At 42.9% G+C, this 23,894-nt stretch overlaps 1 protein-coding gene across 2 annotated transcripts in view; it reads left to right on the top strand.

Annotated features, from left to right (window-relative positions):
• FGF13 (fibroblast growth factor 13) overlaps positions 1-23,649 on the top strand; it is a 253,869-nt gene extending 230,220 nt beyond the window's left edge. For both annotated transcript variants that reach the window (XM_067303901.1, XM_067303900.1), the window contains 2 exons: positions 20,712-20,910; positions 22,183-23,649. In XM_067303901.1, coding sequence (XP_067160002.1) covers positions 20,712-20,910; positions 22,183-22,319 — 336 coding nt within the window. In that variant the 3' untranslated portion in view covers positions 22,320-23,649. The remainder of the gene's footprint in view (positions 1-20,711; positions 20,911-22,182) is intronic.
• The last annotated feature ends 245 nt before the right edge of the window (positions 23,650-23,894 follow it).

Genomic DNA, 23,894 nt, shown 5'->3' with positions numbered 1-23,894 from the left:
CCTCTGTGGGTACCTTGAGAGCTGAGCTATTACCGAGGTAAATTTTCTCTTGTGTCAGTCCACCATATGACACAAGGTGATTCATTTGTTGTTCTTTAAGCTGAGAGTATTACATGGAAGCCTTTGGAAAGGGCTGTCCGTTTAGGTAATGGGCAAAGGTGTCTCTCGCATGCAATGCATTGAAGCTGAACTTTCAGGGCGTTTCAGTCCTCAGCGACTGTGCCGAGCCTTGGATACAGCTCCCCAACTTGGGATGTGGTGCCTGAAATGGAGGAGACTGACATGAAGAAGCAAAGAAGCTACTCATTAAAGCTGAGCAAATACAGGGGAAAAAAAATTGAATATTCACTTGATTTAAAAAATAAATTAGCTTTAGCTGTGTTCTCATCCCCTTTGGCACTTATTTTCCAGAATTCTGCATCCCATCAGATTATACGAGTGTAAATGTTCTCAGAAAGCTCATTTTTAGCTAGTATGCTGAATTATTTCTGCGACCCCCAGGGATCGGTTCCTTGTAATTACACAAATAAAGTACTTGACTGACTTGTAGCTACGTACTGTAACCGGTGCAGTGTGCAGTTGATGCACGTTAAGCATGTTTTCCTGGTATAATGATCACCACCAGACCCTCCTACCAGTTTCACCACCACCACCACACTCATTTTGACCAGGGGTGGAGAAGCTTTTTAGAGCACAGTGTCTAATTAATTTTTAAAACCATGGTAGCATCTTGCAGTTGGTGTAGCCTGGCTTTCCATTGATGCCAAGAAGGTGTCAGTGCCAATGGTTTGCTGTCCCTGAGAGGTTGGTAGAGTAATGCCAGCCTCAGGGTGAAATAATCTCTATCAGTAAAAGCACCACAGAGAGTTTGCTGCCCTCCCTGTGTCCGCAGCTGGGCAGCGTGGGTGGAGGCCACCAGGATGTTTTTATGGGAAACTCATGCCCCAAAAAACAACAATGAAGTTTTAGATGAATTGTTTTGAAGGCTGTCACTGCGTTCCTTGGCATGTACTTTTTGTAAGAAGTTGTACATGTATGAGAAAATACAGGGGAGTCTCATATTCACTAGGGAGAGTCGGGCTTTTCTGAAGGCAGGAGGCTTGGACCCTCACTAGCAGCTACGCCTCTGCTCTTAACTTTAACTATCCAGACGCCTTGAGTGAGATTGAAACTGGATGCTCATCATCTAGCACTGGCTAAATACTGTGCACGTCTTCCCAAGAGCAGAATGTGAAAAGGTTTAGAGAAAAAGACAAAAGACAGGTTTGGCAATGCAGCAGGATGTCCATATGGTGAGACCACAAGGACTGGACTTCATATGGGTTTGGAAACCGATAAACCAGAGACTCCAAGCTTGTCTCTGCCTTCATGTGCAGGAAAACTTGGGAAGTCAGGGAAGAAAGTAAGTCTTTTCTAAACACGATGGTACTGTAAGAAGTATTCCTGGGTTTTAATCCACACTGGGAGATAAATTCCTCATTAGCCTTGGGCAAAACATGTAAGAACTTGGTTTCAATTTCCTCCTTTGTAAAGTGTCTCATGTGGGAATATCAACCAAGTGCTGTGAGGTGCTGCTGGCAGACCAAGTCCCGTTCCCAAAGCAGCGTGGGGACGCAGGCAGCCAAGCTTCATGGCAAACCAGGGAGAACTACGCTCCTAAATCACCGCAGCACTTTCACGGGTTTACCCTAAATGCTGAAGTTGCTTCTGAAAATAGAAAGAACTTTGGCTTTTGAGGTTTTTGAACATTTCAGTGCTGCTTTTTTCTGAGTCCCCTTCTTCCATGCTGCCTCTGAGGAACACTTTTTCATCTTCATCATCCTTACCCTTTAATCTGGCATTTCTTGGGGCAGATAGGTTTCCTTCTTGAATGTCTGGAATATGTCTAGCACACCCAGACAACTAACGGAGCAAATGAACAACAGTAACAGCACTATTGTAAAGGTCTCTGATGCTGAAAGACAATAATTATGATTGCTATTTAGATATGCTGAGGTAGAAGGTGGTTCACTAACAGATTAAAAATTATGAAGAGATGATACAAATAGCTCCATCTTCTCCGTTGCATTCTGCCTCCTAATACAAGACCCTGTGTAGAGCAAAACAGGAAGAGAAAGGTGCAAACTGGGTAATGATGTGCCCTCATCGCCCTTGTGAACTTAGCTCTGCCTCCTGGAAATTTGTATTAATTACTGATCTTGCACTTCTAGCATTTTGTGTGCATGTGTGTGCGTGTGTTGTTTCATTCAGTCTGAGGCATTAGTTCAAAGAAGTTGAAAATACAAAGTGTTGTCTGCAGGATTTTAAAGGTGTTTTATGCAGTTGGTTCCCCAGCCTAACAAGCTTCCTTGCCATTGTTCGTCTGGTTGAAATTAGTTTGAGATAAATCATTCAGCTTCTTTCTGTTAGAAATCTGCAATTCCATTATCTCGATCTCTGACGCTGTGAAGTCTTTAAAAATAATCAATTCCAGGTGCTTTTTCTTTAGCAGTGAGAGTTAAAACTAAGGTTTTTCAGACCGGTTGTGCTTTGCATCTCTGCCTGTGTTGTAGAAGTAGATTCTTAGTAAATCACTGAACTACATATGATTGTACTTTAGAGGTATCATATTAAAACATCTAATGATGAGCTAGCCTATGCATCATTTGATGGTTCAGGTTACAAGCTTTCTTGCTATGATTCATATGAATTTTAAAAAATATATATATTTCCGTAGAAATAATTCAGCCCTATGCATTCTTGGCTGACTACTGTATACTACTGACTACAGTTATTAGGGACAGGGAGGGTGACTCTCTTAAAAGTTGTTTTTTTGTTTTTGATCTTTTTTTAGCACAATTCAACTATGTATATGTGATTACACTCATGCTATTTAGTAGTCTTCATTTTCACAATGGAGTGCAAACATTAATTACCTCTCACAGTTGTCATCATTGCTGTTTTACAAGTAGGAAATTGGATGTAGTGCTTTGCTTATTTTGGTACCGGCAGCTCCCCAAAGTGCATCTCTGAGACAGCAGGCTATTGCAAAGAGGCTTGTCCCAGGCTGCACTGGCTAAGCGTCGAGCTCGAATTGGACAGAGTGTGCTGGGTGTCCTGACCCCATACGGTGCTGGCTGATTGGAAGGGTCAGATCAGGTTGTGTCCACACCAGAAGACTACATCTAGACTATCACTTAGCGTATCTTTTTTGTATTTTTCAGTGATGATAAGGTTTTGGTGACAGCAATACATGAAAGATGGGCTCTGCTGCAAAGACAGTGTCTTGTTTGCTATATAATTACCTCTCTGTCTAGACAGGTCCTTGCAAGCTGGATGTTGGGTAGGCAGCTGGTTGGTTTAAGCTAGACTCTTATAATTCATTTTAGAGTGAGTTTGGCAAGCTTGCTTTTAAAAGCAGTGTCGTAGCCTGGCAACTCTTGTCATCTCTCAGCTGAGAAAATTTTAAAAGGCAATTACACTCCTTCATGGATGAGGTATGGCAAGAGCGGAGGCCGCCTCGGTGCTGCTGCCCATCACAATGACCTGCACAAGGGGGGGGCAGGCCAGGGAGGTGCTCTGGCTGCTCTTCATAAGGGTTTCTGCCCCCCAAAAAGGGGGCAGAAGCAGCAGAGAGCTGGAGAGACAAGGCAGCAGGGAGCCATGGCTGAAGCACACCAGGAACGGAGCCGCGAGGAGCTCCTGGAGGGAGGGCAGCGGTGTCTCCCGGGAGGGCTGGGCTGCAGCAAAGCCCCTCCTGCAGTGAGACAGGACTTCATATGTAGCCCTGGTCCATGCTTGAAGGATATGTGGCTTCATTATAACATTTTTCTCCAAGCAATCTCCAGTGTCCAGTAGTTTGCCTAACCATACTGACCAGAAAAAATAAGCAATGTTTGCCCTGATTAATTTAACTAGTTGTTGTGAATGCCGATCACACTATGCTGACCTGCTCACAGTTATCCGGTGAGACTTTACGTAGATCTGTAAGGCTTTTTTGCGAAAGCTAGTATAATTCTGCTCTTGCAAAGTGTTATTTAACAGATGACAATTGATGCCAAGACTGTCTGAAATGTTTTCTAGTTCAAGCCAGATTGGATTTGCACAGGAACCCCGTTGCCAATCAAATAGCTCAGGTTTGCTGAGATCTCTGATGCTTTGGTTTGTTTGAGCCATCTGAAAGCTTAGCAGCAGCCCAGGTAGCAACACCTATTAGTAAGTTGGCTGACACTTTCCATTACCAGATACTATTTTCAGCTGCTCTGGACTTTCTCAGAATTTAACTATTAGGTTTAAAATTGACAGATTTTAAAGCTTTCTGCTTCAGGCTGAAGTTAGTGGGGATGTTTGACTTGAAAAACACATTTTTTGTCTATTTAAATGCAGTCATAGCCTTTTGGTTGGGACTTTTTCATAACTTTTCATGGGTTTTCTCCATAATTTTTCAGACGAGACTTTCACTCGCTGCAAGTTTAATATGTACTTTTGCCCTTGCTGTGAAAAAAGAAGACTGCAATGTGAACTCTTGTGAATCTCTCTTTGCAGCTATCCAATAGAAACATTAGGGTTTGGCAGATGATTTTCTCCCCAGATGAGTTTGCCTTGAGCAAGAGAAATAGGCTGGACATTTCCTTTTCTTTTTTCCTTTTTTTGCTCCTGTTCCCCACTCCCCCAAAACGACAAAAAAAAAAGAAATAAAACAGTCTACACAGAAAAAAAATGGAGGAGGGCAGGGTATTTAAAAGAAAAATATAAAAAAAATAGAAAATTGTGTAAATACTTCTTTTCCCTCAGGTGAAAATTTCAGTTTGATTGGCACAAAGTGACTCTAGTACAAAAAAAGGAAAAAGCTGAAAATGAAATGCATTAGGAGGCTAAAAGTTAAGCATCAGGGAGAGGCACCGGGGAGCAGATGAGAGAGGGGAAGAGGCAGGAGCGAGAGTCGGGCAGGGGGAAGCAGAAGAAGGTGAGGAGAGGCTGGGGGGGGGGGGGCAGAAGGTTTTCGTCGGCAAAAGTGAATTCTCCCCCAAACTCAGTCCCGGATTCCTGAGTTCCAGTGTGGTTTTCTATCTGGCAAACGTAACTTGGAAATCTGCTGACCGAGTGAGCGTTGACTCCTTTCCACCAGTTTGCACGGGCAGGAACAAGCATCCCTCGCTCCCGGCTGCTCCCCTCGCCCGCGTTCCCAGCAGCGCCGACAAATGGCAGAGGGTTTCTTCAGGGACAGGACCGAGCTCTCCCTGTGCCGTATAACGCTGCGTGGGGTCTCCCTCCCCGTCCTGCCCAGTATTCACCGTGGGCGGCTCTAAATCCAAGCGCTTTGCGGTGGCGTTGAAGCCGAGAGGCCGGGAAGAGGATCCGGTGTAAGGCAAGGGCTGAGCATGGACTGACTCTGAGCATGGCAACAGTGTGTTTTACTTCTGCGCACAGCGTGAATATTTTGGCTGTCTAGTTAAGTTCGCAGGGAATGCAAATTTTTCAGCAGCAGCTGTAGGAGCTTGATGGTGGAAGAACAAAGTAGGAATTTATAATGTGCATATAATTGTAAAGAGAAGGATTTTTTTAGTGAGAGATCAGCGGTAGTGCAGAGTAATAATCATCTTAAAGGGTGACTCTCTAGAATTAGTTGTTATTTTGTTTGAGTCCTTTGAAATCGTTTCCATACTATATAATTATCTTAAATTTTAAGTGCTTCCTGCAGTGATAATGTGTGCGTTTTTGTATTCTTATGTAAATGCTTTAGCAGTTCCCAGTGTAGAATTGGAAGTGTCATTCAAAACCAGGTAATGGCTTTTGAAAATCTAGGGGAAGAAATTAATCGTTTTCTTCCACATCATTTTGCAGTTTGTATTCCATGGTTGTGTAGCTATGTTTTCAGCTATGACAGAAGCCTCCTTTCAGTAATGAACATCCAGCGGTGGGATACAGTAAAGCAAAGAGCTGAATTTCGCTCAGTCTTGGTTTAAAAAGATGTGGGACCAGCAGCCAAACTGTTACATCTTACAGAGGGAAAATAATTACTCTGTACACTCAATTAATCTGCACTCAGACAACCTAGGCAAAGCCAGTTATGAGTAATTATAAAAATATTCTGCTGTAGTGAAAGTTTAGGAATCCCTGATAAGATGGTAGTTTTTATGTGGTGTTGCCGAATTAAGTAAATGGAAGTAGCTGGTGCCTCGGAGCACCTGTGCGCGTGGCGAAGGCCTAAGCTGGGACGCAGGGGCTTTGGGTTTAACTCCTGAAGGTTTCCTGCATAACTTTGGGCAGGTCATAAACTCTGAAATCAATCTCTACCAGTCTAGGTACCTAGATCTCTCTGAATACGTGAACATCACGTACAAACCCCAGTCTGATGTACAGCGCTTCCAGTTTAGCCAAACAGTACCGACTCTCCCGGCTGCCTGGCTGCACAAGTGGCGCAGGCTAAACCCCCAAATCACGGGAAGCGTTAGCAACCCAGTGAGATGCAGATGCTGCTCTGCTGAAACCTACGGCTAATTTTATAAATGCAAATGCAATGCTACGCCTAAAGCGGTGGCTGATATTCAGACCGGCTCCCCTGAAGATGCCGTGTGGGAACGAAGAGGGATATCAGCAGGGCATCCTGGAAAGTTATTTTTCCCATTCCTGCAGTAGATTATTCGGTGAGGGGAAGGAGAGGAGCCAGCTGGCAGCTCCTCCTCCAGGGGAACGTCAGGCTGGAATAGATGGGGCTCACTTACCTTGTGAAGCTAGTAATGGTGAAGGTTGTGTTTGAACCAAAAGAAACAAGGTAGGAGTTCTGCATTGTACAGAAGTGGGATGATTAAAATATGAGATTTAAAAGGCACCACGTCTCGCTAAAAAGCTAGGGCTGAGATTTCAAAGCAGACTGGGGAGTTCAGCCACATACTTTCCATGAGTTTCAAAGGATCTTTGTCTACCTTTACTAGACTGTTTTGAAAATTGAGATAAATTCTTACATATCATTCGCTTTTAATAATTTAGAGCTCAGTCCTGGCACACTAACTCAGGCAAAGACGTGATTCATTTCGATGGGAGCTTTGCCAGAACAAGACTGTAAGGTCTGGGGGCAGTTCCAGTGAAGGGGAAAAAAATCCCTGTAAATATTGCAAAACAAAATTGTATCTCAGGCGTATACAAGGTAATTTCTTCCTATTTCATCAGTCAGACTGCTGATGTCAAGGCTGATCTGGGGCAGACTTGTTCTGGCTTGGGTGAGAACCCAGCTGAAATCCTCTTCTATAAAATACTCCCTGTACTTCACTTAACCCATCCCAACAGCAGTGGTGGTGCTGAGGAAAGCTGCGTGGGCTGCCTGAGGACAGCCCATGCTGGTCCACGAGCTCTCCCTCCTTGCCTCTCCCTCCTTTCCCACCTTGGCTTTATTTAGGTCTGTTCCTGTCCCTCCTACCCCTTCTCACGGTGCCATTGTGTTCAGAAAGGACCAGAGGCTTTAGCAGAGCTGGGTCCACGGCGTAGGAGTCGAACACAGCAGATCCACACTCCTGTACCCCTCCGGGACTCAGCTGTATTCGCTGCGTGCAGGAGAAGCCCCAAGTGGGCAGGCTCCTAACTCTGGTGCTGCTTTTGAGTGCCTGAAGGTAGGTGAGATGAATCAGAGCTTGGAGTCAGCCCCACAGATCCAGATTTGGACTCAGATCCTCAGGGATATTGAGGTGGATGAATCCCATTTATTTCAGTGGTAGTTCAGTGCCTAAGTGGTAGAATTTAAATGGAATTTAGTTACTCTGTTTGGTTGCAGCAGTTCTAGCCTCAAAATCCTCAGAGTCTGAGGATGTCTGAAGAGGTGTCGTTAGCCTCAGGCCTGCATTTCTGAACTTACGAGCACATACTCCCCGTGCAGACTTAAGTGGGTAGGTGATAGGATTCATCAGCCTTTCCCCTGAATCTTTGGCCTGCTGTGCCTTCTTCACTCAGGCTTTCTTACTGCTTGTTAGATTATAGTAACAAAGGGTACCCCTAGACAGTAAAATGGAAGATCAACCAGTGGAAGAAATTGGAAGATGATCACCTTTTCTGATAGACAAGCTCACCTTTATACTTTCAATTGTAGGGTAGTTTTGCTCCCTGGTCTCTGCCTGGCTGGCAGCAACCAGATGTTATTGGCTGACTTGGAAATAGATAACCAGATATTAGAAGGAGAACTGATCCAAAGCAGATTATATTCTCAAGAAAAGAAAAACTCAAGTGGTTTTTCAAACTAAGCTTTGGACTTATCTTTCAGATTTCTCATTGCAGTACAAGGCACAGCAGCTGTTAATTAAAGTGCCAGAAGTCCTTTGTCTTAACTGTGCTTAACAGGACTTTCCAAAGCAGAGATAGGGAGTTTATTTTTAAAATCAAGGTGCTCACATCCTTCAGCTTCTTGTATAATTCAAGAACAAAGATTTCTCTGCCCTGGAACCCTTCTAAATCTTGTCAGAGAATTCCCTGCCTGTTCAACGCATAGCACTGTGAGAATAAATTGAGAATGAGATGTTAAATATTCCTTGACTTGAATTCTTAGGAAGTCTAAGAGGGTTGCTAGTGCGGTAAAGAAAGCAGCAGTTCTAAACCAGGGAGTGGTCATATGTATATTTGCATTTATTGTTTTGCCGTATCATTTTTTTTCTCTGCGCAATAGCTTAGAATGACATCTCTCCTGCTGCAGTATTGTAAAATAAAGGTCTACAATGTTTGGCTCATGGAGCAAATGCTCCACACTGTTCCCAGAAATCTGCGATTGTAGTCTAGGCTATCTTAGGTTAGTTTTAAATTGCTCCCATCCCTGAGACATTTGGGTGCCTTCCAAGTTTTAAATGAGCCTTGCAAGTGTTTTACCAGGGACCCCTGTCTCCTCTTCTGCTTAGACAACAGCAGCACCGTGTCTCCCGCAAGTCTGGCTCCAGAGTAATCTGTTACAAGCCAAGGGGCATCAGGAAGTGAGACATAAAATAACCAAATGCCAGATCCTTGTAAAGTCTGTATCGCGGTGTGGGAAAGAGAAAGAAGGCAGAGCTTTATAAGCTTATCTCTGGGCTCAGACTGGCTCTTAGAAGCACAGGAGTTCCCATTAAACTGTATATTTGATTTAGAGAAAACTTCCCATTGTTCACTGGAAAAGAAACCATTTATTCTTAACTTCATAGGGGGCAGCTGTCGGACAGCTCTCCGACTTTTAAGAGGTCATTCATCATACAACCTGGTCTCCAAACGTTAATGGCTTAGCCGTATCGTGAAGTGAGGTTTAGCAATGCTTGTTTCTTTCCACATTATGTGACTTGCTGGAGGCCACCGGAGCAGCAACTATAAAACCCAAAGAAGCTGTATTTTGGAGGAAGCCTCGTGTGCCCGTCTTTGACGTTTCGCAGCGAGGCTCATCCTGGGCTGGTTTCCGAGGGGCTGGTGGCTGAGACGCAGAGGTGGCTGCATTTGCTGCCCGGAGTGCATTATTCTGAGGGCTTTCCTCGGGCTGGGGTTCGAGCCCGACTGTAACATGAGCCCCCCTGGTTCCTGAGCTGGGCAGTACGAGCTTGCTCGTCAGAGCAATGCAGTGCTTTAAACACTAGTGCGTGATTCCCTGGAATTGCACACAGACATATACGCGCTCCCTTTATTTGTGGCTGTCACAGAGCAGGGGTTGGGCTGATCTGCACAGTTTTTCATGTGCAGGGAGCTGAAAAACTCCCCTGAAATTAAATTTCCATTAATTTGATCCTCTAAGTGTTGCTTGTAAGGAAGGTATACATGCCTCTTATAGAAAGAAACTCCAGTCTCTGTATAACTGTGCCTTCTTAGTTGGGGGTTTTTATCTGCTGAAACCAATGTTTTCTCCCACTCAGCATCAACTGTCAATTAAGTGGTCAGTCTTACTTCTCATCTCCCTTGTACAAGCCATGGTTATTTTCCTTTTAAAAGTTTTTGCCATCTGAAACTTCTCAAATCCCACAATTAGCCTGCCATCTAATATGAACATCCCTCTGAGATCCTCTTAGCAGCATATGTGCCATAGCATAATTTAGGGAACCGTGAGGGCGGAGGAATTCCAAAAAGCATTGCTGCGCTATATCATGAAGCAAGTTTGACTGCCAGTAATGCCCTGGCACTGTCAAACTACTGAGGTTTGAAAAACATCCATCCATGACATTCATGAATAAATGGATTGCAGTAAATCAGGCTCATTTGAAAAGGTCTCATTAACATTTCGTCATACAGAAATGCCACTTTGGTCAGGGTAGAGCCAACCAGCTCTTGAACCTGTGACGTTCCCATTATTACTAAGCTTGGTTTGTATTACTTACACCTCATAATAAGCAGCTAAGCTGAATTAATAGAATGACAAATATCAAATACCCTTGATTTCTTGAAGCAAGGGATGTGTGTGTTTCTTTACAGAGTATATGAACATTTCAAAGCTATCCAAAATGCAGTAAAGTCATGGGTAGTGTTTCCCTTGGTCATAATGTGTTTTGAATCAGGTGCTGAAAGAATCACTGCTTTCGTTCAGTGTAATGACCTGCTTAACTTTCCCTCCACTGAAATTATCCATGTTTAAAATTAAGCATGCAATATAATGCTTTGCAGGATAAAAGCCTGATTAATGGGCCTATTAATTTGGTGGTATTATTATTTTTGGTATACAATGCCAGTTCAGAAACTATACTGCATTTAGTACTTTACAGAGTTGTACACTTGTTTCCCAAAATATGTTTGGTAATGTTTGTATCAGAGCAACACCTCTAAGAGAGCAATTCCAGCCCAGGCAGTACAGAAAAATGGTCTGGGGAGATAGTAACAACCATCTGAGAGCACTGCTAATCGCACAGGAGAAATAACAGCAGACAGGACAAATGCCATTGCTGAGAAACTGCAGCCTAAAAGGATGGTATTGAATGCCGAAGTATTGGCTAATTCATAGCGCCATAAATATGCATCCACATTAATAAAATATACAGGCCAAATGGCAAGGCTCTCCTTTCGTGTGGAATATACTCTAAGCTGACAGTGAAGGAAGGACCTATTTGATGTAATGTGGCATTATTTCTTCTCCTGCAGCTCCTGCTGTTATTTATCTTCTGCTTGCAGCTTCTCGCAGTCAGCGAGCAGAGGCGATTTCTAGTGCCCAGAAAAAGAGCTCATTCGGCAGTATTTGTCTGTAAGCTCTTCCTCTCGGGCGGCCCCCATCTTTCATCTTTAAAAATGGTCGGTGGCAGTGAGTTGCCCAGTGGTAATTTGTGGAGGTCCCAGCTAGCTGTGGATCCACTTGGGACAGCTGTCTCCCCACCCTTTGCACTGAAGGGCCTTATCGCAATGAGCTGGCCATCGGACACGTGGCATGGCATCTCACCAGAGCAGCAGAGGCCAAGGAGATCGTTCCCACATTGATTTGCCCGGCATAGCTCCCAGCAGGGGTACAGACAGGCTTTCAGCCAGGTTGCAGGCTACCACAGAAACTGCATTCCTCATTATCGGCTATTCCCACGGGGAAGAATGTAGTGCTTTTTCTGACTGTGGTTCAGCCAGCTACCCTTCCCCAAAATAAGAGAAATTTTTGAGTGCTTTCCTTCAGTAGAATTTTAGGAACATCCACTGGTAAAATGGTTCTGTCCGTGCTTGTAATTAAACAGATTTAGAGCTTGCTGCAAACACTGATTAGATTACTGTTTCTCCAGCACTTTAAGATAAATCTGAACGAATTCATGGATGACAGTCTGAAGGAGGTCTCCTCCATCTCTGTACCCCAGGGTCGATGTCCTGTAACTAGGATACAGCAGTAATCCCACACACTACTAATTAGTCCTGCTGCTTCCACAGAGCCCGTCTGGGGAGCTCCCCAGTGTCGGGAGAGTTGCAAGCGCTAAAGGATGCGAGTGTCAGGGGAGCCTTTCGTGCTAAAAGTGCTCCAGCCTCACTCCGACATCCTTCCTGCTGAAGCAGAAGATGCCCAGCATGGCCGCTCCTGCCCGCTGCGCCCCATCCTGGGTTATCGGTGTCGTGGGGCCACCAGCAGCCAGCGTAACCACAAGCAGCGTTGCGGGATGACACGGCCAAGGCTGGATGCTGGATGTGGCAGCAGAAAGGTTGCGCTGCCCTTCTTGCCCCCGGCTCCCGGGCGGTGTTTAGCAAACGCCTGCCGAGTCACCTTGCTGGAGGAGCGCATTAACCCATGGCTGGCACTCCGCAGCCCCGGCAGCAGCCGCCTGGCATCCCCCAGGGGCAGCGGTCACGTAGACAAATACAAGAGTAATTGTGTAAAAGGGCTACTGGGACAGCAACGCCGTTTCTCTCTCAGCTGCTCTTGCCAGCTGGCAGATGTCTTGCCCTCGCAGCGGCTGGGCTGGGACGCGGCGATGTCTCCCTGGTGGGATGCCTTTTCCTTGATGCTGCAGCTCCGTTGAAAATACCAGGCCTTTGGGTGCTTTCTCTGTCTGCTTGTCCTGACGAGGCAGGGAGAGCTGGCAGGCAATTAGCAGCTCAGAGGAGCAAACCACAAGTAGCTGACACAAAATCAGGCAGTTGCGGTGTCTCCTAAGGCTCGACCGCCTCTTAGTGCTAAGCCTTAGCAGCTCGTGTCACTAGCTGTGCTCAGAGAACAGCAATGGGCTCGGGGCTCGGCTGTTAAAACGAGGGGGATGCAGGGCTGTGTTTAACTGGGAGCAGAATACGGCCCCATACCTTCAAAGGAGCTCTTCAGCCTAGATGTATTTTTTTAAAAAGTAATGTCTGACACACTTAACTTGAGGACATTCTGCACAACAGCTGTGTCAGAGAGATTTGACGAAACCAGGATTTGATGTCAATTATAACTGCTAGAAATCTGATTGCAATGGCCAGGAGGTTATCTGTGTAATAATGGGTATGCCATAAAATAGGTTGCTTAGCATCTTTGGGGCTTTCTACTCTAGTGCTGGGGAAAAAAAGCCTTCATATCTGCCTTTTGCTTCCTTCTCTGTTCCTTTAATTTTTAGGCTTGGGTACACTGATCAGAAGGTCAGAAATACCATAAAATTGGACTGTATTTATTAGAGAAACAATTTAAAAGATATAGAACTTTTGTACAAATGCACAATGGTGAAGTTGAACAGCAAAGACCATTTTATTTTGTCGTAAGACAAATGACTGAAAATATTTTACCTCCATTATACAACTCAATGGTGCAGCCTCTTTTTAAATGTTGTGTTTCATTTGTGGAAATGATATAGCAAAAAAATTGAAAGGAGTCAGTGAAGGGTAATGAAAATGATTAGAGGCACAGAGAACCTTTCCTATGAGGAGATTTAAAAAGATTAGGCCTGCTTAGTTAAGACAAGAGATGAATAAGCAGAGACATGATAGAGAGATGTGGGGTAATGAATGGCACGGAAGAGGCACACTGGGTACTTTTATAAGCTGTTTTCCAAAATTAAAAGCAGAGAAAAGAAAGCTATAAAATGAAGAGAAGTTTACTTAGATAAAGCACAACAACCATTACCTGTTAGATGTGTTTTCCACAGTGCTAGCATCACCTGTGCAAGCCAGTGTCACAGGAAACTGCGATAATGAGCTTAGGAGAATTATAAAGTGAACTAGCTGCTCGGGGAAGGGGAAATCTTGAGCCTGTCGAGAGGGAACAGGAGTTCTGCTAAGGTCATGAATGAGAGCAAGATTTACCCAGCTGACATGATCCCAAGTCTGCTGAAATGAACTGACAGCCTCACTGGGCTCTAGCTATCCATATGCTCCGTATAGCTATGGATATGCTATGTGTAGCGATCTGCCTGCTTCAGCTGCCCTCAGTGAGGTAAGGTGACTTAATTTCTTGTCCAGGTTGAGCAGGCAGGCTCTTTCCCAGCTTGTTTTCAGAGAGCACATCTCTTCCAGCATCCCTGTCTTCAGTAGTCTGTGTAGACCATTTGTTGAGGCAGCTCCTGCTGTCCACTTGATGTGCTCGCGGGGTGGATCTTGGTGCTTCAGTCAGTTGAGTAGATGGAGTTGTTCTACTTGACTCAGTCCAGCAGAAGGGAGATCATGAGAAGATGTAGCAGGTCAGAACCAAGGTCCAGCCGGTTCAGTGTCTAAAGATGACCAGTAATGTATACCTGGAGAAGAGTATGACAGGAGAGTGCACAAGGGCAGGGCAAACATGCAGGACATTTCCACCTCCCATTTTTCAGTGACCCACAGCTGGGGATTGCCTGAGCCAGAAGTTATAGTGCTTGATCAGACAAGGGAGTATGGTCCATGAATTCCTTCTTTGGGACTTTATTGTGCAATACAATCTTTGGCTAGACATTGAGAAATTTATTCTAACATTCTTTTTTTTTCTTTTTAAACACCAAACCCATGCTTATAAAGATCTCTCTCTAAAGAGGCTTAAGAACAGATTAATACACAGGCTTTCCTTTACAGATTTTGAAGTAATAAGAGGACTTTTGTATGTGTAAAACAATGAAAATTAAATATATAGAGGAAAAAAAAGCAGTGTCTAGTTAATACTAGGATTGTACCACATACTTTGATCTTCTCCCTTAGTCTGGTTTAGAACCTTCAGATAACCTGACAAGCGCTTACTGCTTAATGAACTTCCTGAGTTTCACAAAACAGACAGTATTTAAGGACCAGATATTTGCTTTTATCTTATTAGAATTTCTCTAATTTTGAACTATGGCTGGCAAGTCTTATGCCCTAAAGCCAGAGAAATCAAAATGGGTAGATGCAAACATTAGGAGGTTTTGAAGTATTTATAGAAGGTTTGATCATTCTGGAAACTGCAGAGGCTTCCCAGTACCATGCATCCAGGATGGGTAGGGCATGTATGCACATGTTCAGTGTAGCTCTGCACTGATGTAGAGAAGCATATGAGACAACGTGGATCTCCTCTCTTTCTATGTTGAGTAAATTACAATAAGTCTCATAACTTTGCGGGCAGGATTAGGAAAGGGATCTGTGTTTGACATCTGCAAGGTGTTCTCCTGGCCATCTTGCAGAACACTGAAATCACATTGCAGACCTTCTCTAACAGGATTAATTTTCTCTGCAGTAATCAGAAGAGTGTCTCCTTTTTGCATGTATCATGCTTTAGTTCACTTGCCCCAATTAGGGAGTGTTTTCGTTAATCAATACAGCTGTAGAAGTGAAGCATCACTAGCAGACAGAGGAACAATAATATGATCATGCATAGTTCCTATCTCAATTAAATTTCAGCACTGCTTACAGTGCTTGAGTCTTTTCCCTTGGGGTTGTCAGGCAGTACATCCATTTCATGGGCAGAACAAGCTGAGAAGTGACACACCAAGCTTTAAATAGGTATTTATTGATGTGCCTAAATGCCACTTAAAAATCTGGGCAAAGAAGACTTGGACAAGTTTTCACAACTGAGTCACTGATTAGTACTGAAAAGTAATGAAGAAAATTTAAACCTGTAAATGTCTGTATTTGTGATTAATATGTTTTCTGCTTCAGTTCATTGTGTGCATTTTTTCCCGAAGTTTGTGCATTTGATTTGCTGTGTGAAGGAAAAATGTCAAGGGAATAATTACAAGAGCTTTTTAACGCTTTCTTCATAGATTCAGAGAATACCTAGTGACAACCTTAAATCTCACTCTGGAGATGCTGGATACCCAGCTGTTTCCTTGGGCTCCATTTTGCTCTTTTGGGAAGCTATGTCCTAAATAAATTTACACACCACAGAGTTTTTGCGCTTCACTTCATAGAATTTGGTTTATGACAGTATCCCAAGCAATATCCCAAGCAATTCCATGCTATGGATTTGCTTGGGATCACTTTTAAGAGAAATTGTGCCTTTCTGTCACTCCTGCCAGTAAGTGGGTTTTCATAATTAAAGAATTTAACATATCTCATCTACATAATTTTGAATTTAGTTTTCTTCCCTGAATGGTCGCACGGCCAGTGCGATGCCTTCAAATTGTGGTGAACTCAAGGGGAATTACACCCTTCCACAAATTCTTGCTCAGCAGTTGGGTGTTGCGCTAGCAGTAGTTAGACAGCTTTTCAGCGCTCTCTGAGGACTCTGGGGTACCTACAATGTCTTTGTGAGAGCTCACCTGGAAGAAGCACTGATATGGCATCTGTCTTCCAAAGCCCATAGAAATGCAGCTTTTCAGAAAGCACATCCTTTGCTGTGACCAGTGACTGTTGTACGTGGTCATGATTACATGGTCAAATGGATTTCCTAATTACGGCCCTACAAGATCTGTGCATATTCATGTACTGTGAGTTGCTCCCACTGAAATCTCTAGGATTCCTCACAATAGGTAAATTTAAGCAAAATGGACATCTTTTGGGATTGGAACCTCTCTGTGGGAACTATAACATGTTAGTCCTTATCCAGAATAAATTGCTTCAAGATAATTATAAGTTTCCATCATTGCAGCAAACAGATTTTGGTGGCTTCACAAAATACCAGTTTCTCACACTGTCTTCTTACACTGGTGCTCTAGAAGCTGTTATTTCTGGTAACTTAAAAGTTGAAGTATTCACATCTTGTGCTGTTGATATCACTGCACATTACAGGGTGGTGACCCAGAGGATACACCCTGGAACTTCACATGCCAAGATGGAGAAAATCAATCTCTGTTAATAAAAAAGGCAGGCTCACTGGCGCAGAAAATCACTACTCAGGAGCCTTAAAGAGGCTCCTTCAAAAATTCATGATTATAGAATGAAATCTTGGGCTACATTACAGTCCTCAAAGAAATAAGGATATGGAGGAAAAAAAATCCAATTTTCATTAGGTGGAGAAAATAAAGAATGAATCCCAAAAGCAGATAGAGTCATTGATTAAATGGAACATAACTTTATGCTCAATATGTTAGAACATTTCCTAAGTATCCCAATACTTTTCCCAAGTATTTCCAAAATTGCTTCTTTTTTTTTTATGTTTATTCATGCCCCTAGCACTAAAGCTGTCTGAATAAAATGTCAGATTAGCCTGGTCAACTGCTGTACAGTAGCTGCAGGATATTCAACCTATAGTGATCTATAGAAATTTAACAAACAACCAGTCTAATGACTTAAACTTTCAACTCTGTAAAGTATTTAGTCGTGTCCCCTGCTGATGGTATTCACGATGTAAATACAGTATACACTAAATAGCCCTGAGCAGGCATCTTCGAGCTCCCTATGTGCACTGTGCCTGCAGCCATCCTGACTAGAGTCTTTTGTGATACGACAGAGACTTGAAGATGCTAAATATCTATCTTTAAATCAGATTTCCCATTTTCTGTCAGGGAGAGGGGGCTCAAAGTCCAGGATCACCATCATTTGGGGGCCAGAATCATTACTGTTCAGTCCTGCAGTGCAGGTGGGTTTGATGGCTGATAATTTGGATGATGTTTGGCTTGTAACAGCAGCCTTTGCACAATTAGAGCAGGAAGAATTCCAGCTTTGTTTTAACCTTATTTTAGCTTTCAGCTTTGGCAGAGCTGTAACGCAATATTTTGTATGGAAGAGACTGGACCATTTTAGATGTTTCTAAAATTACTTAGGTTATAATTTTTCTTTCCCTTGGTAATCTAGTCAGCTGCTTGGAAATACAGCCATTCTAAGTGTATGCTATAATGCCTTTTTACTATATTATCATACACAAAATTATTCTTTTTTATTTGTTATATTTAATGCAGCTGCAGATGTATTCATGCATTTCAGTAGTTCAGCTGATCAGATCAAAACCAAGAAGAAGCTTCTGACAGTTCATCCTCTTGCTTACTTAAGCATGACTGAGTCATGGCTACAATGAATCCAGTACTTTTAAAAAGTTTTATTGATTCATTCATTCTTTCATTTGTTGTTTGGGGGCATGTATGAGGGGCTCAGGTGAGCAGGATTTATTGTTGCATGGACGGCATCATTCTTGACTTCTGAAGTAAGCAGCTGGAAATGCTATTTCACACAAATACTTGTTTTTTCATCTGTTTTGTGTAACAATGTATTTTTAGCACTTGACTCCTCAGATCTCATTCAAATTATTTTCTTTGCAAAGATGGACTTCCTTTCAGGACAGCTGAGAGACAGGAAAAGCCAAGAACGACATTACTATCATTGTACGCTTACATCCATTGGTATGTCTGTTCAAGGCCTTAGAATTCAACACTTATTTATATGTGTAAATTTTCAGTAGGATTAATTACACGAGCTAGAAAAGGTCAGTTTTAATTTGGGCAATCAGCGTAGGCCCTCTCCAGACTTTGACCTGCATTTCTTCAGTACATTATTAAAGAACTTGCCAGCAAAAATAATATAATGGCCATTCAGGACTTGCTGCCCTGCATCATAATTTAGCTGATGAGCTGATGGAAGCCCAATCTGTACCCAGCTGGGCCAGCATGTGGACTTGCCAAGCTCAGGAAAGTATGTTTTAATTGTAATACCCCCAAATCAGGACCACATCTGTTAGCGTGCCTAATTCAAAGCTTCCCTCTGCAGTTCTCCTCCCCCACTCTTTTTTAATGAGTAGCGAAGGCGCATATTGGATTAAACAAAATGCAAGCAATGGGTGGGCACAAACACTTGCAGAAGGTGAGTTGCGCTGGATGCAGCTGCTGGGTATTCAGGAGCTTGCAGAGCATTTCAGCTCCTGCAAACGGCTCATGTGGGAACGACTTCTACTGGGAAGGGAGGAAGCCTTCCCCGCTGCGCATACGTTCTTTGGAGCTGCAGCCATAGCCTGGGAATTATGTAGATGTCAGTTAAGACAAAGGAGTGTGATCTTGTGCCAAACAGTCAGGTGAAGGAGCTGGTTCGATCTAGTGCCGGAAAAACCAGGAGGGGATTTGACGTGGGCTTGTTAGCCGTAGGGAAAAATAAAGGTGAAATAGGTTTTTAGCATCTTTCTGTCCATTTTCCCGCTCTGTTTCAATCTCTCCCATTTTGTAGAGCAGGGCTGGTGGCACTGTGGTCCTGTGCAAAGCACTGGAGTGGGATCAGGCACCAATCCCCTCACGGGAAGGTGATGGAGCTGCGAGTAGCTGGCTTCCTCAGAGAGAGCTGGAGTAAATATGTGGTTCTGTTCGTGACCTGCACCTCTGGCACAGCGTACAGGCAGGCCTTTTGTACCCTAAACAGCTCCAAATTACTGTACATAAACCATAATCTTCTGGTGGGAGCACTGTAGTTTTCCATTTGGCTGCTAATTGGATGATACACTTGCAATAGCCCTTATTAACATGGCAAGTACTGGGCAGGGTAAAGTGATGGAAGGCTTTTATTTAGAAATCTTGTAAAAATACAGTGACTGTCTCTGCTTGACAGCGATTGAAACCAATTGTCAATTAGCTAAATAACAGCCAATTAGCTTGAAGGAAAAAGGAGAAAATTGCTTACTTCACATTCTTTGTTGAAGCAAATGCCAGTCAGAGGATGTGAGGTTTTTTTTCTTTCTCCTACAAGAAGACAAAACAGCAAAAGATGTGGAGAAAATACATAGTGTTTTTTAAAATACTGTCTTTCTCAGACAAGAATATTTGAGAAACTAGATAAGAACATCTTAAGCTCCTGAGACATTTAATTTCCTGTGATTTTTTTTTTAAATCAAAATTACAATCATTATGCAAGCACAATTTTTCTTCCTTTCTTTCACGTTGCTGAAGGATACTTGTGCACAAGGACAGCTCCGCTGAAGCTGGCTGACTTCACAAATAGAGACTAGCTCGCAGCTGGCTGCTCTGAAATGCAGCGCTAGGCAGGATTACGTTACTTACATCTGCATGACCAGACCAAGCCCTTCTCTTTCGTACTTTATGGACTTTGAGGGGTCTGTAGGTGAGACCTTGTCAAAACTTGTAATGTTAAAAAAAACGAAGCACCCAGAGGACTTAAGAAGCAAGTGAGTGGTTGTTTCAGGACTGGCGTTTTGGTCTTAGATGGCTCTAAGACCATCTTGCCATGTTTCATGCCTGCATCCTTTCTTTTCGATCTGGGCAGTCGTGCCCAAAGGTATTGACTGAGTCGAGGCCATTACACAGTGAAAGCCCATCACTCCACAGGCAGGAAGAAAAAGGCTCTCCTGGTTTGTTGCTCTTTATTTTAACTATTAACCCAACACTATCTACTCCCCCCCAAAAACCAGTGCAGTTCAACATGGGGACTAAAGCTTGATCTTACAGGCTTTGCACCGTGGTACCATTTAACTCCTACCATTCTCGGAGCAGAGGCTGATGTCTCCAGGGAGTCTCTGACAGCTAGACTTGCAGTGGATGATCTGCTGGGCACAGAAAGAGCACAGGTTAGACCGAAGAGGCAGCTGCTAGAGGCTAACCCAGTATTGCTGGGTTAGTAAGAAACCATTTACTGACGGTATCCTGCCTTTGAATTTTTATTGCACTTTCCCCACAAGCAGTTAAAGGCAGCAGTTAATGCACAAAGGCTTTACTTGTCCTAACTTCCCGCCTGTGGGGCTGAGCCGCAGCTGGTCCCTTGTGGTTGACACTACGACTGTGTCTGCCTAATATCCATTAGTTGCATCAATCAATAATTCTTCACTTAGAGTTTTTACTCATTGTCCAAAAAGATTTTATTATGCTGCTTTGAGCTGCTCACAGCATCATTTCACAGGTTTCAAATTGTGCGACTCTTTTGTTAATGCTTTTAGGGCCAGTGTTTCATAATCGGATAGTGAAGGGTGAGAGGTATGTCTTTTAACTGTTGGAGAAGCAATGAATATTGGATGCTTTTGCGTTAACTGATGTGAAATTCAGCACTGCACATATTGATCTGTTACTTTCTTACAGGAACATTTTACACCTGAATGCAAGTTCAAAGAATCAGTATTTGAAAACTACTATGTGACATATTCTTCAATGATCTACAGACAGCAACAGTCTGGCCGGGGTTGGTATTTGGGTCTTAACAAAGAAGGAGAAATAATGAAAGGAAACCACGTGAAGAAAAATAAACCTGCAGCACACTTTCTTCCAAAACCATTAAAAGGTAATTGCCTTGGTTTGCTCCATTTATCTGAGCTGGCATTATATTGTGTCGGAAATGTTTAATTGCTGTGCATACACATTGGAAGGGCTCAGCTGCTTATATAACAGGAGTATAATGTTCTGTAACACACCATTAATGCAATCAGAGCTGCTTTTTTTAGGTTTCTCTACTTCACTTCTGTCTTTTTCTCATCTAACCAACTAGGTTATAGATATATTAGCTTCTTTGTGTCCAAAGTCCACAATGTCTCCACTGTAGGGGATGGAGGCTTCACCTGGAATGGCCCAAACACCTGCTCACTGGACATTTGCATATTGCTGTGCATCTTGTCACTCTGTGCTTTATGTTACAGGCTGTTTGTCTGTCTATTTTTGCCTGGGATAAAGCTGTAATGTGCAGTGCTAACTAAACTGTAATTAATGTGCCACCAGCATGTGACAATTAGAGGTAATGCATGTGGGATACGTGTGCTGCTTTATCTCAAAAGATGGGACCTAGATTCATCCCAGTTAACTGAAGCATCTAAATCAGGACTGTGGTCACACCAGGCTCTCCCTCTGGTCAATGCAAAGAGAACAATCTCAGCCATGGCATGGAGGTGCTCCCTGTTCTCCAGAAGAGCAAACTTCTCTATGCTTCTTCCTCAAGAGGAATGAAACCCTCTACTGCTGGTTTATGCTCCTAAGCAACCTTGCAGAGCAGTGTCATTTTGAAATCAGAGAGCATATTTCAAAGATGCATAGTCCTGGATGGATGCTGGTCTAGCTTGACAGGCTAATATAGGACAAGGTTTTAGGTAACTGATGTTGGGGTTGACTCTCACTTCTGATGTGTGTTAAAACAAACAGAAGACTTAAAAATCCGTTTTCTCACCTATTTGCCTAGGCTATGTATACAAGTAACAGGTCAGATCATAGCTATTGGCAGAGCACTTCACCATTAGTAAACAAGTGCTGATTTTTATCAGCTCAGGTCTATCTTGCAGCATTTTGTACGTGCAGTGGTTAAGTGGGTGATTTAATTGGGAGGGGGAGGAAGCTGTGTTTTTTCCTGTCTCTGAAATGTCATTCCCTTAAAGAGGCTCTCAGAATTTCTTAGGAGGCGTTTGAAATGGAAGAGGTCTCCTTGCAGTGAACGGCTATGTTTCCTTCATTCCCTCCTTACGGTGCTTATTGCTGAATGAAAAATGCACGTTTCACAGCCAGATGTGGCACTGACTGATGAGTAGCCCATGACCCATGCTGACGTGCTGCCCTCTCCTTTGCTTTGCAGTGGCCATGTACAAGGAGCCTTCTCTCCACGATCTCACAGAATTCTCAAGATCTGGAAGTGGGACCCCAACAAAGAGCAGAAGCGTTTCAGGAGTGCTAAACGGGGGTAAATCCATGAGTCAAAACGAGTCAACGTAGCCAGGTTAAGGCAAGCCAAGTGCTCTCTAAACAGAACCTTACCTCTGGATGCAGTTGAATTCTTACTAGCAGTCTTTCATCCAAACGTTCAATTGCCCAGGACAAGCCACCGAACTTGCATAGGTCACTCGTTTATCAGCCATTAGATCTACTGGTTGTCAAAGGATATACCCCAGTAATGTAGAATATGCTTGTGCATATCACAAGGCACTTGGATAGCCAGCAAACATAACTGCGGAATAAATCTCGGAGAAGAAATGTCCAGCTCTTTCTCTCTTTCTCTCTCTCTCTTTCTCTCCCTCTCTCTTTCTCTCTCTCCTATGCTTTGTGGAATACGAAACAAAAACATTTCACAGCATTCACTGCTGATAAGAATTTGCTTTCCAACTAAGAAAAAGACCACTTTTGCTCTTCAAAGGAAATTTTAATGCTTACATGTTTTATAGGGGCAAACAAAAATAAATATGTAAACTCTGTTGTTTCCTTGGCTTACCGTTTTATATCTAAGGCTTGATAAAAAATGTATCCTTTAATTTGGAATAGAGCAACTTTTTGATTTCTGAACTCCAATGGGTCTTTAAAGTTATGTCTTTAAAAAAAAATTAAAAATTCAGGGTTGGAACTGAGAGTTGGTGTCTCAGGCTCAAGCAAACAGTGTTCTTGTGGTTTTAAACACAAAGAAATATAAATTTTTATAGATTTGTAGTTTCTGGTAAAGTTCTTGTGCTAACCCCAGTCTGTAGGAATTGAGTTGTTTTGTTATCCCAAGTGGAAGTTAACGGAAAGGGATAAAATTATCCTCCAGTGTAGATTTCTCTTAATTCCATTTTGTGTGTCATGTTAAACTATTGTTGTGGCTTCTTTTCTAACGACAGAAACTGTGGAATTAAGGTGACTTAATTTTTTTATAAGAAACGTCTTATTTGTAAAAGTCCTTCTTTCACTGTAATGGGCACGTGAATATTATGTAGGAGGAGTGTTAGGACAGGTTACCCCTAAACAACATATACTTATACATGCTATTGGAAACAATTGTTTAAAAAAATGTAGTTAGGTTTCCATTTAGGTCATCATGTCTGTTGCATGGGAGAAAGTTGGACTATTGGCATAGAGTTGCATGACGTGTAAGATTTTGTGCATTAATCATCATTGGATTCTGTGCTCCAAAACCAACATAGTTCTGTACAGGCAGCTTTCTGCCTCGTACAAGAGTTGTTTATTATTTGTTGTATACACAACCATGCACTGAATAAACTATTTATATTAAGATGTACTTTTTAAAAAAGCTCGTTTGATTATATTATGTACCTTGGTTACTAATTTCAAGGGAAAGGGTTGGCAGTCAAATTATAATACGATAAAGCAGTACTGTAATTAATGTTAAAAATCTTTCTATGTAATGGGTTATTCCCTCGTAATGCTGTACACTCTACAAATGAGAACGTGTTCTTCCTTTTGGATATTGTTAGAACTGGTCTTACATGCCCAGCTGAGATACTCAAAACATAGTGACTATTTAGTGCCACAAAGTGGTGGTGATGTTCCTCTGCTGCGCACTGTTGGAGTCCCAGAGAA

The sequence above is a fragment of the Apteryx mantelli genome, chromosome 13 (assembly GCF_036417845.1).
Source record: "Apteryx mantelli isolate bAptMan1 chromosome 13, bAptMan1.hap1, whole genome shotgun sequence".
NCBI lineage: Eukaryota > Metazoa > Chordata > Aves > Apterygiformes > Apterygidae > Apteryx > Apteryx mantelli.
This window is presented reverse-complemented; position numbering and strand designations above follow the sequence as displayed.